The 16,315-nt window shown below is 52.3% G+C and overlaps 2 protein-coding genes across 4 annotated transcripts; both read right to left on the bottom strand.

Annotated features, from left to right (window-relative positions):
* Nucleotides 1–527: 527 nt before the first annotated feature.
* MIA (MIA SH3 domain containing) lies at nucleotides 528–2,088 on the bottom strand. 2 transcript variants are annotated; one of them, XM_032390665.1, is made up of 4 exons: nucleotides 1,755–2,088; nucleotides 1,536–1,669; nucleotides 946–1,056; nucleotides 528–612 (listed from the first exon to the last, which is right to left on the bottom strand). In XM_032390665.1, exons 1-4 carry the CDS (start codon nucleotides 1,879–1,881, stop codon nucleotides 589–591), a joined length of 396 nt encoding a protein of 131 aa, XP_032246556.1. In that variant the 5' UTR covers nucleotides 1,882–2,088; the 3' UTR covers nucleotides 528–588. The 2 variants fall into 2 exon arrangements, with proteins under 2 accessions (XP_032246556.1, XP_032246555.1); XM_032390664.1 differs by having other exon boundaries at nucleotides 555–1,056.
* Nucleotides 1,586–16,098, bottom strand: SNRPA (small nuclear ribonucleoprotein polypeptide A). 2 transcript variants are annotated; one of them, XR_004297711.1, is made up of 8 exons: nucleotides 16,019–16,098; nucleotides 15,469–15,563; nucleotides 11,460–11,632; nucleotides 9,239–9,418; nucleotides 6,870–7,043; nucleotides 6,428–6,516; nucleotides 4,794–5,028; nucleotides 1,586–1,669 (listed from the first exon to the last, which is right to left on the bottom strand). XR_004297711.1 is itself a non-coding variant. In XM_032390662.1 (7 exons), exons 2-7 carry the CDS (start codon nucleotides 15,539–15,541, stop codon nucleotides 4,869–4,871), a joined length of 849 nt encoding a protein of 282 aa, XP_032246553.1. In that variant the 5' UTR covers nucleotides 15,542–15,563; nucleotides 16,019–16,098; the 3' UTR covers nucleotides 4,645–4,868. The 2 variants fall into 2 exon arrangements, 1 of the variants encoding a protein (XP_032246553.1); XM_032390662.1 differs by lacking the exon at nucleotides 1,586–1,669 and having other exon boundaries at nucleotides 4,645–5,028.
* Between the last annotated feature and the right edge of the window lie 217 nt (nucleotides 16,099–16,315).

Here is a 16,315-nt window from a genome sequence, read left to right as displayed (position 1 = left end):
ATGGCTGCAAAGGGGGCATGGACAGGATTGACAGAAAGACCCTGAAGAAGAGCGGATATTGAGCTGGCGAGCGCTCTTTCTGACCTCAAAGGCAAAAAAGACGAAAACTCGGGGGTGGGGGGGATACGCGCAGGCTAACCTCCCATCTCCCTCTGCAGATGATCTTCCACGAAAACCTCTATTCTGTGATTTATGTCTTCTTCATGGTCCGGTTGGCTCATTCCCAATAGTTCAACTCACTCCCACTGGTCTAGAGAGGACACTAAAACCCGCAACCAGGCTGTTTGGGTTATTCCGCCTTCTCATTTGTTTGTGTGTGATATCTAAGCTTAGGAGCCCACCTCCGGTACCCAGCTTGGAGCAAAGAGCTTTTAGTCAGTGGAACTCTGCCTAGCAACCACTGACGTTACCACAGTCAGGGGGCTGACTGGCTAAATTCAGGAACCTGGGGAAACATTTCCTTTGTTACACCTCCTTCCGCCCCCCCCCCCCCCCATAAAGACCACAGAGACCCGCATTTTGCACTTGGCTGATATATTTGCATAAAGCCTGGAAGAAAAAAACAGCAGGGACAGTGGTAGTCTGTGCTCACTGGCAGTAGAAATCCCACTTCTGAAAAAGAGAAAGGGAAAACAGTGGGGAGAAAAACCAGCGGTCGTACCACAAAGGATCTAGTGGTTTTAGCAAAGGCTGTGGCGACAGGGGCCAGGTTTGGCCAAACACGTGCTATGCAAATTAGGCCAGAGCTCCCTGATCTTTGCACCTCTCAATCTGACAGGGACTTAAAAATCACTCCCCATTTTACAGATAAGAAAACCGAGGCAGGGAATTTGTCCTAGCGCACACAGCTACGCTGCCAGGGCGCCAAAAGCAGGAGTATCTTTGTCAATCATCACAACCCCAGGGTCCTCCCTCTGGATCCCTGCCAGCCCCCAAGACACTCACATCTGTCTTCACATCGATTTTGCCAGGTTTCAGGGTCTGGTCCTCACGTACAACACTGCTGGGGAAATAGCCCAGGCGAGCAGCTAAATCTCCATAGTAATCTCCCTGAACCTGGAGAGGAAGAAGGCAAAGCCTGGGTCTGGGAAGATGGCAAACTTGTTCCTGCTGAAGATCATAGCACTATTCTTCTTCCTGATCTCCAGATGGCTGGCTCCATGCTTGTCACTCAGATCTCAGCCTACAGCCACCGCAGGGAGGCCCTCCCTGACCACCTGAAGTAGCCACCCAGTCAGTGTGTATTAATTCTCAGAGGAGCACGTATTTGCTGATATTTTTTGATGGCTTGTCTCCTTCCATTAGAATAAAAGGGATCATTCGCTGTTGTATCTTCAGGGTCTGGAACAGGGCCTGGCACGATAGTGGGTGCCCCATAATGGCTCAACAAGGTGAAAACCAAGTAGATCACAATACCCCTGCCCCCCCCAAACTATTTCAGTCCACCCCCTCAAATTTTCCCTTTGGGTGGAAAATTAGGGTGTACTCCCACCCCAGCCCCATATCCTTTCCTCTTTTGTTCTCCCAAGACTCACACTGCCTCCCCAGAAGAGCCGCCCTCGGCCCTTCAGCTTGGAGAAGACATACACGACTTGGCCCCTGTGTATGGTCAGGAAACGGCAGTCGGGGGCCACGTAGTCCTGAAGGGCCACGGCCATGGAGATGGGGTCTGGGGAAGGAATAGAAGGGAATGACAGCACCCCCCAATGGGCTGGCAGCCCAAGCCCCCAGGCCCCCCAACCCCCAACTCTTACAGCTGCATTCCTCATCGGCACACAGCTTGCGGTCAGCCAGCTTGGGCATGGCGTGGCCCCCGACACTAGGCCCCGGGAAGGCAGACAGCAAAATGAGGACACCGAGGAACACCGGCAACCCAGCCATCGTGGACTCCAAGCAAGAGAGTGACCGAGGGGGAAATGGGGTCTCCAATTTCCTTCTGCCCTCCCTCTCTCCAGCAACACAAGGAAACCTGTGTTCTCAGTCCTGTCTCCGCCCTTAACCAGTCCCAAATTTCCCCCACAACCCCTAGAGGCTGCTACCCAGCCAGAACCATTTCAAGGACAGGGTGAGGGCTGCCTGCCCAAGGAAACGCCCAGATAGGCCCAAAGCAGCCCAGGCCACTCCAAGTGACAGCCACCCAGCCCCCTCAACAATCAGAGGCCCAGACAGGCAGGCTGAGATATTTAATTCCATCTTCTCTTGAGGCTGCTTGGGTACCTGGGCCCCTCCGCTGCCCCTCCAAGAACAAAAAACAGGGAGCTAGTACAGAAACTACCTTGGAATTTCCTGTGCTCAAGGACAGAACAAGGCAGCCTTTTGATCGCCAGGAACAGCCCCCACTCTCAAGAACCAAGTATTTTATGCTGGGGCTTCTGGCTAGCAATGCTCCACCATAATCCCTATTTATCTTCACAAGCCACTTCCTGACTGGGTGACCTGGCCTGAGCGATTTCTCTTCTAAGAGCCTCGCCTTACTAAAATAGGGACCAGGAAAGCTAAGTTATTTAAAGAGCACTCAGGGGGCACCTGGATGGCTCAGTTGTTAAGCATCTGCCTTCGGCTCGGGTCATGATCCCAGGGTCCTGGGATCGAGCCCCATATCGGGCTCCCTGCTCAGCGGGAAACCTGCTTCTCCCTCTGCCACTCCCCCTGCTTGTGTTCCCTCTCTCCCTGTCTCTCTCTCTCTGTCAAAATAAATAAGTAAAATATTTAAAAAAAAATAAAATAAAGAGCACTCAGCACTAATTTTTATCTTATTAACTCAAAGGGACACTCTACATCACCTTAAGAGGGCTGCCGTGGAAATGGCAGGGGACAGCCTTCAGAAACTTGCCCAAGGTTAGAGCCGGGGAACGGAGGGGTCAGATTTGGCTCCAGGCCCACACCCGTCACTCACTGAGTGTGGAGTTGTCTGCTGCCGAAGGTCAGGAGAAAACGGAGGGGGGATTTGAACTCAAGTCTCAACCTCTAAAACTGCGTCTCCAATAGATCCCCGTGCCCAAGGTCATTCTCCTGGGTGGCCATCTCCCGGCCTCGGGCATTCTCACCTATGGCCTCGAGTCCAAACTTTTATAAGGGGGAAGTGGATTGGGCCGCATGGGCTTGGGGGTGGGGAAGAATTCGTCAGGGGCAAAGCCTGGACCTCAGCCATCTCCACGCACCCAATACCCAGCACCGCCACCGTGGATGGGAGAAACAGGCCTGCTCCAAAGTCACGTCTGATGATCGGCTTTCCTTGATCACCCAGGACTGTTCCGCAGCCCCACCACCCCAGTTGTTTTATCAGAACAACTGCAGTATTTGCAGTTGGCCTGTCGATTTCATTCACCACTGCGTGTCCTGTGCCAAGAAGAGCATTTAGCACGATAGGTACTCGGCAAGTATTTGCTGAGTTTATGGTGCTTCCTGGGGGCCTGACAGTGGGTGTATGTTGGCCGTGGTGGTGTGTACCAACCATGAATACCACAGGACTAACATACAGGAATTCTTCCCTTACCTGGGAAGAAAATGAAGCTTGGAGCCGGGACATCAGCTGCTCATGGGGAACAGCTAGGGGGTCCACCAGGCAGACAATAAAAACCAGGATCTACTGACCATGTGTATTTTTGAGTCAATTAAAAAAATTTCCAGGGGCGCCTGGGTGGCTCAGTTGGTTAAGCGTCTGACTTCAGCTCAGGTCATGATCTCAGGGTCCTGGGATCGAGTACCCTGTCAGGCTCCCTACTCAGCAGGGAGTCTGCTTGTCCCTCTTCCTCTGCCCCCGCTCCCCATTCTCTCTCAAATAAATAAATAAAATCTTTAAAACAAATTTTTTTTTCCCAGAATCAGGTTTGTTAAGAGACTGCTAAAGAAGATCCCTCCTTTGATCTCCCTTCTTATCCATAGCTTCAGGTAGATTACATGACTGTCCAATCAGAAACTCCATTTCCTAGATTCCCCTGCAGCCAGGGGACTGCAGGACGTGGTTCAGCCACCTGCCCGAGGCTCCTGGCTGGCGGGTGGCCAGCAGGGAAGATTAGCGGTGTTTGAAGTGGCCACACCCTTTGTGCCTGGTCAGTGGCTTCCCATGTGGGCCGGGCACTTCCATCAGCAGCATTGGCGCCTTCCTGAAGTCCACACTGCAGCTCAATCAGAGACTGCAAACTTCAACTCAAGTGTCTCAAACCCAGGCTACCACTCCTCTATCCTTCCAATGAATTCCTGAGCACCCAGTTCCCTTCCTTTTCTTCCTGAAGTATCTAGCGTGGTTTCTAGGGACTGTTGCTACGACAGAAGGCATTTTTGTGAAGATTCAAAAAAGGCGAAGAAAAACCTTTCTTAACACTATCAAGTTAGAAAAAACATACGAATCTACAAAGTAAATAGTGCCCCCTTAAAGGTGGGTGGCATCCTTGTGTAGTACACAACCTGCCCAACTGCACATGGCAGCCTGGGTTTCAATTTCCTGCTCTGAATGCTGATGGAGACAAAACAGAAATTTTTCCAAACTAGTAAAGATGCCTGAAGCTTAGACAAAGTTACTACATTATTCTGTGTTTTCCCAAGGCTGCAAACCCCAGCATGCTAAGAGGTCCAAACACCCAGAATATTCTGATGTGCAAGAAAAGGCGGCACAGACGACAAGAAAATAAAAACGACAAATGGTTGTGAAAAACCGAACCTCAAAAAAAAACCATTTTAATTCCAACCTAACAGCGCCAGGTGCAATGTCTGGGGACAGACTCTGGGTACAATGCTGTGTGGCGACCACTCACTCACACACGGCTCTGAGAAGGCCCCCGAGGGGGACTTACCTTCAGGGGGCTGAGCCAAGGGGGGGAAGGGGTGGCCCCAGAACAGGGGGCAGGGGCAGGCAGGGGGAAAAGGTGCTACTTCTTGGCAAAGGAGATCTTCATGGCATTGTTCTGGGTGATCTTGAAGCCCTGCAGTGCGTCACGAGCAGCCCCTGCCTGTACCTCATTGTCAAACTCCACAAAGGCGATGTCGTGCCGCCCGGGGACCAGTCGGACCTCCTTGAAGCCAGGGAACCTGAAAGAAGGGAAGAAACCTCAGGGATCCAGACTTGGTGTCTCCCCCGAAATGTTCTGGCATCGGGAGCCTAGAGACCAGGGATACTGCTACACATCCTACAATGCACAGTAAGAAAGGATTATCCAGCCCCAGATGCACACAGTGTGAAGCTGAGGAACCCTAACATAAACAAGTACACACAATGTAAACGTGTCATTTAAGGAAATATTTTAACATGAACACCCATGCCTATGCAACCACAACTTAAATCAAGAAACAGGACACACAGGAGGGCCTGGGTGGCTCAGTCGTTAAGCGTCTGCCTTGGGCTCAGGTCATGATCCCAGGGTCCTGGGATCAAGCCCCGGATTGGGCTCCCTGCTCAGCCGGGAGTCTGCTTCTCCCTCTCCCTCTGCCCCTCCCCCTGCCTGGGCGCTCTCTCTCTGTCTGTCTCAAATAAAATCTTTGAAAAATAAAAAAATAAAAAAAACAGAACACTGCCCCCATGTCCTTCCCCAATCATAACCCACCCACCCCGTTCCAGAAATAAACACTACCCTGACTTTTTATGATCTGCTGTTTCTCTCATTTCCCCCTTGTCTTCCCTAACTTCCTTCCCCATTGGGCAACCATCCTCATGCGTGCTGGGTACACTTTCTTCTGCCGCCGCTCTTACAAAGTACGTATTGTTTTACAGAAGGATATACGTGTGATATTGTTTTTTTCTGTCTTACGGAGTTTCTCAAAATTCCCTGTCGTGTTACAAAGAACCATCCGTGCTGCTCTATTCTTCCAACTGCCCCAGAGCAGGTCATGGCGAGTAGCGCGTCTGACCTCTCCCTCTTCCCCAGGCTGGCTCCAACTCCCCACCACCCGGAGGAATGAGGTCCATCCACATCCCTTGGGACTCACCTTAAGAGTATCTTTAGGATATTAAGATTAGAAGCAGGGTCACCAGGTGAGCACATACCCCCTGCTTCACTGAACACAACAGCCATAGTGGTTACACCCCATTACCAGCACATGAGGTTTCAATCATCCCTATCTCCCACCAACGCAGTTTGATTTTGCAGCTGATTTGGGCCTCTAGCCAGTGCTCGATGCCACCTTGCCGTTATTTTATACACACCAAGCACTTTTCTGATTTAGAGGCTGGAAAGAGGAGGCCCAGGGACTCCCCCACCCCTCAGGAAGTCGAGGAAGGTCCCGCACTGCTATACCCTAAGCTTGCCACTACCATACCTCCTCAGGCTGTGGGCCTGGCCTCAGTTTCCCCCTTTTAGGCCTCTAGTCACTGTCCTGCCTGCAAATCCTAAGCAGGCTCAGGGCTGCACAGCAGAACTCCGAGGCCTGGCCCCATGGTGCCATCTCCTGGCCATTGCCCTCTGGCCCCTGCAAAGCTACTGGGCCCACTTACTGGTTGAAAAGCATGGACAGCATGAGCTCGTTGGTCTCCTCGGGCAAGTTGGTGAGGAATAAGATGTGATTTGGTGGATTTTCTGAAAGCTGCAAGGAAGTGACAGAGCCCATGAGTCTAGGGGTACCTAGTGCTTTCCTGTTTCCCACCCCCACCCCGCTTGAATTCTTTCTGCCCCCTTCACCTGACATCGCTGATGTTGCCTGTCTACGCCACCTTGCCCCCACCAGCCTACAAGCCACTAAGAGCCCTGCTGTATCCATCAGCGGGTGCTCCGCAGAAGTTCAGCGAATCAAACTAGGTTCTGGTCGCCACTCCAGCCTCACCCTGACCGAAGCTCCTCCAACAATCCCTCTCTTTCCCTCCAACAGAGCCCCCACCCGTCCCTTTCTATTCCCATGTTCTAGCTCTTTATGAGACCCCAGGAGAAGGAGACACTTACAGGCTGGGCAGGCGGCATCTGTCCCGGCATAAGCTGCTGCGGGGGCATGGCCCCTGGCGGGATCTGGCCAGGAGCCAGGCCTGGAGGTGGGATCATGCCAGGAGGCGGCATGTAGGGAGGCTGGCCAGGCATGTGGTGCATGATGCGGGGCGCCTGGGTCATCGGGGGCATGCCCTGCGGAGAGACGGAGGGCAGGGCTGAGCGGGGCGGGTTTGGTGTCAGCAGGAGGCAGAGCGGACCAGAGGGTGTCAGGAGATCCAGGGTGTGAAAGACACAGGGGACAGAGCCCAAGGCACCCATGGAGACAAAGGTCACCCGAAGGAAAATGGATGGAGCAAAACTGACCCAGGCTCAAGGCGGATATCAAACTAGAAACTTAAAAAAAAAATTTTTTTTAACGTAGAAAAACTAACCAACGTGACCCAACTGTTCATCACTATAGGAAAAAAAAAAAAAAAAAAAAAGACTGGAAAATGCTAATGACTGTTAACAAAGAAGTGGAAGTAAACACTGTAATGAGCAGTTATACTTTTCCTTGGGAAGGGGGGGAGAAAAGAGACCTACAGCGAAAAGAGGAACAGAGAGCGGAAGGCGGAGATGGACAGGGCTGGACAGGGCAGATGTGGAGAGAAATGGAAGGGAGCCAGCCCGAAGGCACACAGCTCATGCCCCCAGGGGAGACGGGGCGGCCAGTGGCGCGGGAACCACAGCTGAGGACTCAAAGGTAGACAAAAAGCTGGGTGCAGAAGAGGGGATTGGGTAAGAAGAGGGAAGCTGGGCAGGAACCCCGGGCCCGCTGCTGACGCCAGACAGAAAGTGACCTGGCACTGGTGAAAGCCGGACAAACAGTGTGTGACCGGGCAGAAAAGCCAACGTGGAGACCCAGCAGTAAGGAACAGATGCAATTCGCCTAGCTCTTCTGAAGTACTTCGTGCTTTCTCGATTCTATTTAGAAAACAGGGCGTTTCTACTTCTCGGGCCCTCACAAAGGTCATGAAGAGATTTTCCTGTTTCTTTCTAGAAGCTTTATTGTTTTAGCTGTCACATTGAGGTCTACGATTCATCACAAACTAACTCATATAGCTGAAGTAAGACTAATTCTTTGCCTCACAGACATTCAATTCATCCATTTATTAGCCAAAAAAAAAAAAAAAAAGTCCTTTCAGCACTGCACCTCGGTGGAGCCTTCACTGGCTGAGAAACCATGCCTATGTGGACCTATTTCTGGACTCTCTTCTGCCACCTGGTCCATCTCCATCCCCTTAGGCCAATGTCACATTATCTTGACGCCTACAGCGGGCCTCCCAGCTTCATTCTCCTTACCTGCCTTGCCTTGCCTTTCCACAGCCCTGTGGAAATGGACCGCCAATGTCCCCAAAATTCCTGCTGGCATTTTGATCAGAATTGTGTTGAGTGTTAGGCCAATCTGGAGGACTGGCATCTTAAGTTTTGAGTCGCCTGTCCATTTGCTGAATTCACCTCCCATTTCTCTCAGTGAAATGTTCTATACTTTTAGCAGGTGGTTTTTGCACACCTTTCGTTGGATTTAATCCTGAGCTATTTTAAAATTTGGAGTCTACTTGTTTGTTGCTAGCACAGAGAAATAAAACTGACTTCTTCCACACTGACCTTCTCTCTGGTGAGCCTGATAAATTAAATTCACTAATTGTACCTCTGAAACAAATAATGCAATATATGTTAAGAAAGAAAAAAAGAAGAAGAATGTAGCAGGAGGGGAAGAATGAAGGGGGGGAAATCGGAGGGGGAGAAGAACCATGAGAGACGATGGACTCTGAAAAACAAACTGAGGGTTCTAGAGGGGAGGGGGGTGGGAGGATGGGTTAGCCTGGTGATGGGTATTGAGGAGGGCACGTTCTGCATGGAGCACTGGGTGTTATGCACAAACAATGAATCATGGAACACTATATCTAAAACTAATGATGTAATGTATGGGGATTAACATAACAATAAAAAAATTTAAAAAAAAATTAAATTCACTAATTAATCCAAAAAAGTTGGTTCGTGGCTTCCTCTGGATTTTCTGCATAGACATTAAGACATAGACAACAAGATTAAGGTCAAGGGGAGAAAGAAACCAAGGGACAGAGACACAGAGAAAGAAAGCTCCTGAAAAAGTTGGGGAAGCACAGAGGCATTTCCAAGTGCAGAGTCCATCACCCAAGTGCAGAGTCCATCACCCAAGTGCGCAATCCCTCAGAGAGAGGCACACAAGTTCTGGAAGGAAATGGAAAGGGAGGGGGCCAGAACCCCAAGGAGAGACCTCCCCCACCCATTGTGCCCACATGCCAGGCCACAAGGCTAAGGCAGGCCTGATGGGGAGAGGGCATCATCTCTGGGCCCTGGCTTACCGGGACAGGCCCCTGGACAGCCCCTACCACGGGGGCGGCTGCCCCACCCTGTACGGCCTTCTTGGCCGCTGGGGTCTCCTGGCTCTTGGGCTTCCTCTTCTCCCGCTTGCGGTCCCGCTCCACGAAGGTGCCCTTCATCTTGGCAATGATATCCGAGTCAGTCTTGGCATACTGAATGCGCTGCCAAACAGAGAGCAGAAGGGTGAAGAGCGTCGATCTCAAAGCCAAATTGCCTGGGTGCAAAAGCAGACCTGTACCAGAGGCTCAGTGAGTAAGGTTATGGAAATCCCTTGGCCTCAACGTCCTCATCTGTAAAATGGGGACTGTGGAAATTTCCCACTTGAAAGGATGACTATAAGGACTAAATGAGCTTAAGTGCTTGGAATAGTCGCTGGCACGCATGAGGTGTTTGGTTAGTGGGTTGCTGCGATTCTGAAGGGAAGATGCGACAGTCCTGAGCATCGGGCCAAAGGCAGAAGCCCGAGAAAATAGGGCCAGGACAGAAACACTATGCAGGGGGGTTCCAATCACACAAGAGTTTAGACCCCCAGGCTAAAGCTCATGCTCAGCGGTCTATGGAGAACCTCTCTTCTGGGGGTACAGCCCACAAAGGCCCCTGCCCTCATGCTGTACGTGGTGAGAAAGACACGATGAAAAAGATTAAAAAGTGGCCGACTCAGAGCATGCGACTCTCAATCTCAGGGTTGCGAGTTCAAGCCCCAGGTTGGGCGTGAAGCCTACTTAAAAAAAAAAAAAAAAAGAAAAAGGAAAGAAAAAAAAAAAAGGTAAGAATCGAAAATTTCAGAGTGTGGCTAAGAGAGGCCTCCGTGAAGTGACACTGGTGTAGAGACAGAGAGAAAGATCTAGGAAAAAAGCATTCTACCAAAGGGAACAGTAGACAAGGTGTGCAGCATGTTCAAGATCAACGGGGATGAGGAGGGAGGAGTTTGGGTTTTTTCCCTGGGAAAAGCTGGGAGCCATGGAGTGTCCCAAGCAGGGAGTGAGGACATTTCCCGGGTGTGCTGGAAGCAGCCCTGGGACTGCACATGGAGAAGAGCCTGTGGGGAGCAGGGGTCCAAGCAGAGACCAGGAAAGCCACAGGGGAGGAGGAAGCAGGCAGCGGCAGAGGTTCCGAAGGCAGGCCTGACAGACTCCCTCACAGAACTCACTCTCACGTGAGTGTCTGAAATGCTCCACGCGGTGATTTGGGGAGCAGGATCAACACGGTAACACTATGATCTTTATACTTCAAGAGCGAGTTCCCAGCTGTTCCAGAAAAGCAATGGAAGATGCACTAAGTCTGGGCTCACACCCAGAGGTGAGAGCAGGCACATCCGGGCCCCCTCCACACGACGGTAGGGTTCCAGGCTACCCCACGGCTCCCGGGGCCCACTGTCTTCCACGGGAGGTGACCCGCCTGGGACCTGGACACACCAGCATTTGCTGTTCCCTCCCCAAGGGAGTTGGTTCAAGGAGGCAGAGTCCCATCAGGTGAAACTCCACTGATAGAGGGATACGGAAAAAGGCCCCAGGAACCAAAGATGGCTGCCAGTGATACGGCAGGAATGCTAGTTCAGGGCGGGAACTTTAAGCCATTCCCCACCGCCCAGAATGCAGCCCCGCTGGCTGTCCACTTGGTCTCTTGAACCCCTGCAACCCACCCATTTCTACCCATTCATGGCCCCCACCCTGGTCCTGGCCGGGGCTCCCTCACACCCAGCCTCCCCTAACCTCCCGCCTCTAATTCACTCTCCCCAACAGCCAGAGGCATCTCCCTAAACCCTTCCATGGCTCCCAAGCACCCCCACCCCACACCCACCCTTTGCTCCAGCCAAACCGACTTGACCCACGTCCTCAACTACAAATGCTCCCAGTTATCTAACACTTTCTCCCCCGCCTCCCCCAGCTAGTCCTTCTCCTTTGAGCCTCACATCCAGAAAGCCTTCTCTGAACGCCCAGACTGGGTGAAGTGCCTCTCCTAAGCTCCCCCAAGATCTGTGCACTTCCCCTATCCCAGCCCTGGCCCCTCTGGGTCGTCACCATCTGGGGTCTGAAAGGGCAGGGCTGGGGGCTCCCTCGGTCACTGGGCACCCCCACCCCCACCCGCCCTAGTACAAAGAACAGTGAACGCTGACCAACAGCCAGAGAGATTCCTGACTTTAGGGGACCGGACTACGAGTGCCAGGAGGTCCAGACCCACCCAGTCTGCCACGGCACTCACCATGGGCTTGTCGTAGAAGGGGAAACCCTGCATGGAGCGCAGGGCGTTGGTGGCGCTGCTGACCTCCTTGAAAATGACAAAGGCCTGGCCCCTCATCTTCAGGCTTCGGGAAACCAGGATATCCAGGATCTGGCCAAACTGGGAGAAGATGGCATAGAGGGACTTCTTCAGCTCTGCAGGGGGAGGAAGGGAAGGCCCATGGGTGACTGGAGGTCTTGGTACCTTGTCCTGGGGGCTGAGTTCCTTTTTCAGAGCCGAGCGAGGCCCAGAAGGGAAACCATCGGCCCCCTGACACGCTGCCACAGGTCAGGAACCCCTCAAGGGCCAGCAATACCAGCAGGGGTAGGTTGTGGGCGCTCCTCTGAGAGCATGGAGGGTACGGGTACCTCCTGCTGGATGAAGAACAGGAGGCCCACGTAACAAAGGGCCCATGACAAATGCTCGATAAATGTGAGCGTGCTTTTCCCCGTCACCAGCACCTTGACCCAGGCCTGTGTGAGGTGGCCCTGGCCAACCTCTCCAACCTGGTCCCCCACCTTCCACCCCACTGCCCCTATCTCCAGTCACACTGGCCTCATAGCCCTTTCCCGGGCCGGTACACGGATGCTGCCCCAGGACCTTTGCCCCGGCTGCTGCCTCCACCACAAGGACCTTTCTCCTGATGCGTACACCGCTGCCTCCTTCTAGTCACCCAGCTCTCAGTAAAAGTGTTCCCACTTCAGAGGCCGCCCCCGACCATCCTGTCTTAACAAAGGTGCCCCGTTGTCACTCTCCCCACTCCTTGCACCCTACTTGCTTTTCCTTCGCGGTATTTCCCACCTCCTGACCTCACATTTGCTTCCTTGTTTGGCTATCCTTAACTACAAGCCCCTCCAGTTGGCTTACTGCAGTGGCCCCAGGCTCAGTGCAGATTCGAGCACCCAGGCTTCACCAAGAACATCTGCATGAAGAAAGAGACCACTAAATGTTTTACGGAAAAAACTTCACTAAGTTCTCACCACCACTTCGTGAGACAGCGACCGGAACGGTCTCAATTTTACGAACAGGAAAACAGGCACTCAGAGGATTCATTGCTGGCTCAGGAGGAGTGCCCTGAAGGTACTGGGAAGAAGCTACAGAGCGGGGACCGGGACCCAAGTCCATCTGAACCCCATGCCACCGTATCTCACAAACAAACTACCACACCTGACAGAAAAAAAACAATCTTATGCAAAGAAGGCATCTGAGGGACGCCTGGGGGGCTCAGTCAGTTGGGGGTCTACCTTCGGCTCAGGTCATTATCCCAGGGTCTGGGATCGAGCCCCACATCAGGCTCTCTGCTCAGCGGGGAGCCTGCTTCTCCCTCTCTCTGCCTGCCACTCCCCCTGCTTGTGCTCTCTGACAAATAAAATCCTTAAAAAAGGGGCGCCTGGGTGGCTCAGTCCTTAAGCGTCTGCCTTCGGCTCAGGTCATGATCCCAGAGTCCTGGGATCGAGCCCCGCATCGGGCTCCCTGCTCTGCGGGAAGCCTGCTTCTCCCTCTCCCACTCCCCCTGCTTGTGTTCGTTCCCTCTCTCGCTGGTCTCTCTCTGTCAAATAAATAAATAAAATCTTTAAAAATAAATAAATAAATAAATAAAATCCTTAAAAAAACAACAACAAAAAACAAAACAAAGGAGGCATCTGAGCTGAAGACACCTGCTGAAAGACTAGGTGAGGGAAGAAAAGAAAATAGTGGGGTAAAGAGGGAAGCAAAATGTGTTTTGGCAAAATTTGCCAAAAATTCTCGTGATGCCATTTCTGGTGTTTCTCTCCACCCCCATGAACCCAGTTTGGGCCTCGGTCATTCCCCTGGACTCTGGGCCTCTCTCCCTTCTCGCCCACTCAAGTTCACCCTCCATACGTTGTCCTCACACCAGACTGTGTCCCTCACCTGGCTCCCTGATGGCCTCAGGACAAAGTCTAACGGCCCACCCGCCCACAAGATCCCACAAACCATCAGTGCACTGCTCACTGTGTCACAAGCCTCAGTCACACAAACTGCTTGTCGTTTCCAGAATGGCCCGGGCTCTCTTTTGCCACTAGACATCTGCACATGTTGGTCCAGGTTCGGAACACTCTTCTCCCTCACCACGACATATACACTGTGCTTCCCCTACCTGGAAGGCTTCTCTGAAATGTCTCCTCTTCTATGAGAGAACAAACCCCTCTGTCGGGATGCCCCATCCCAGTCCTGACCACTCTGCTTATGCTTCCCCAATCACGGCCCTGGCTACTCTGGGCTACCGCTGTCTGGAAGCAGGTCTGCCTTTCCCACTGGACTGTGGCCCCATGAAGGCAGGACCAGGACTGTCTGTCACCAGTGTTTCCCCAGCACCACAGAGTACTGGCTGGGCACGATACTCTAAAGGCACAAGGGGATTTACATGGCTTGTCTGGTTTTCTTCAACAGCTCAAACTTAATTCCAGCAAACTCCTTTGGTTCTCCCCGAGAATTTTCTCCACCCCCGCCAGAATTTTCTTTTTTCTTTTAAAGATTTTATTTATTTATTTGACACAGAGAGAGTGTACAAACAGGGGGAGCGGCGGGCAGAGGGAGAGGGAGAAGCAGGCTCCCCACTGAGCAAGGAGCCTGATGCGGGACTCGATCCCAGGACCCTGGGATCATGACCTGAGCCGAAGGCAGACGCTTAACCGACTGAGCCACCCAGGCGCCCCCACCCCAAGAATTTTCTTAAGGGGATAATAAGCGATAAATTTTATCCAGCCCTTACTAACGACTGGATACCATAAAAGGAAGCACTGCATGGATGTTTGGCTAATGTAATCCATGTAACATCCATGCAAAGAAAGTACTAGGGCTTTGTTCAATTTTCAAATATAGAAAATGAAACTCAATAAAGGTGATAAAGAAAATGGAAAAATACGTCCAATGTCAAGAATAGAGTTCTTGGGCGCCTGGGTGGCTCAGTTGGTTAGGTGACTGCCTTCGGCTCAGGTCATGATCCTGGAGTCCCGGGATTGAGTCCCGCATCGGGCTCCCTGCTCGGCAGGGAGTCTGCTTCTCCCTCTGACCCTCCCCCCTCTCATGTACTCTCTCTATCTCTCATTCTCGCTCTCTCAAATAAATAAATTAATTAAAAAAAAAAAAAGAATAGAGTTCTGGGCGCCTGGGTGGCTCAGTCGTTAAGCGTCTGCCTTCGGCTCAGGTCATGATCCCCGGGTCCTGGGATCAAGCCCCACATCGGGCTCCCTGCTCAGCGGGAAGCCTGCTTCTCCCTCTCCCACTCTCCCTACTTGTGTTCCCTCTCTCACTGTCTCTCTCTGTCAAATAAATAAATAAAATCTTTAAAAAAAAAAAAAAGAATAGAGTTCTTAAGCAGAATTCCACACTGGTGGCCTCAACCACTTTACCTTGTTGTGTGACCCTGGGCAAGTCACATCACCTGAGTCTGATTCCTAATCTGAGAAAGAGAAGTAACAGCTCCTTCCTGAAATATTGTTGTGAGAATTTAACTTAATAAAGATGTACATATCAGTACCTGATGATGGTGTTAGCCATCTTACTCTTATTTCATTTCCTTTTTGAAATCAAACACCTCCACAGTGGGCCGATCACTGAGTACAGGACGGGGACCAAGACCATCCCAGCGCTTACTCTCATGGAGCTCACACACCAGTGCAGACAACCCCGTAACAGCCCAGAACCATCAGGGCTTGAGCGGGACATGTCCAGGGCCTCTGGGAAGTCAGAGGCAGGCACCTGAGGGGAAAGGGGACGCCGAAGGGTTCTTGGAGGAGTCCTGTGAGCTGAAACCTTCAAAGACGAACAACAGTTTCCAGGCTAATGGCCAGAGTACAAGATGGACTGGAGGCGCGTTAAAGACACAGGAAGCAGTGTGTGCAAAGGCTGAAGGATTAACTGACGGTTTGGCTGGAGAAAGCGAAGGAAGAGAAGTGAATGCGGGGTATGCAAGAGGGGGCCGGCTCGTGCGAGGTAACCTGGAGTCTGGACTATCCCCAGAACTCACCATCCTTCTTGATCTTCTCGTTGAGGTTGTTGATATAAATAGTGTGGTTGGGGCGGGTCTCGGGAACTGCCATGGAGATAGATGCCGAGGTAGAGCTGAAAGAAGGAAAAAAGGTAACTTCAGCCCTGGGTTTCTCCAAATCCTCTGCCCCAAAACGGGCTTAACGGGCTGCTCAGGGATCTTCCTTCGAGGAGGAAGTCGGGAGAGGCGGGAAGGAGGCACAGCTTGGAAAACAAAGCGAAAGCTGGACAGCTTCTGCTCCCCGCGTGGTAGAGGGAGATCTCGAGAGGTTTACTACGAGTCCCAAGATGCTCTACGCGACCCAGTAGGCGGAGCGTCCTAAGTGGCGAACCCCATTGGCCCACGAGCTCAAAGGACGGCCCAGCAGAAAAAAACCCGGATGTAGAGTCAGTTAAGGAAAGACACGACTGAGGCGCCCTAACCTCGCGCAGCGGGAAGATAGTTTCCCCACACGAGGCGCGAGAAGGCCCAGGCGGCAAGCGCTCCGCTCGCCCGGCGTCGATGGCCGCCGTTGCCCGAGATTACTCACCAACAGAGCCGCAGCTCCTGGAAGAGTCACCGCCTACGTTTCTGAGAGCCGACTACCAAAGCTTCCTCTGCTGGTCCCGCCTTTATCTTTCTGCAAGCCAATCCCGCGCGGAAACTCAGTACCTTGACCAATCAGAGTCAGTCGCGCCCCTGGACCCAAACCTTGCCAATCAAAAACGACATTTGGGTTCCCGCCTCGGCTGAAAAACCCCGCCCGACCCGGCACTGAGGGTCTACGGACCAATCAGCGAAGGCCGCGGCCCCTCACGCGCTTCATGCCAATGGAGAAGCCGCTCGC

Source organism: Phoca vitulina, unplaced genomic scaffold (genome assembly GCF_004348235.1).
Source record: "Phoca vitulina isolate PV1807 unplaced genomic scaffold, GSC_HSeal_1.0 scaffold58, whole genome shotgun sequence".
NCBI lineage: Eukaryota > Metazoa > Chordata > Mammalia > Carnivora > Phocidae > Phoca > Phoca vitulina.
The sequence above is the reverse complement of the archived record's forward strand: the minus strand, read 5'-3'. Positions and strand labels throughout refer to the sequence as shown.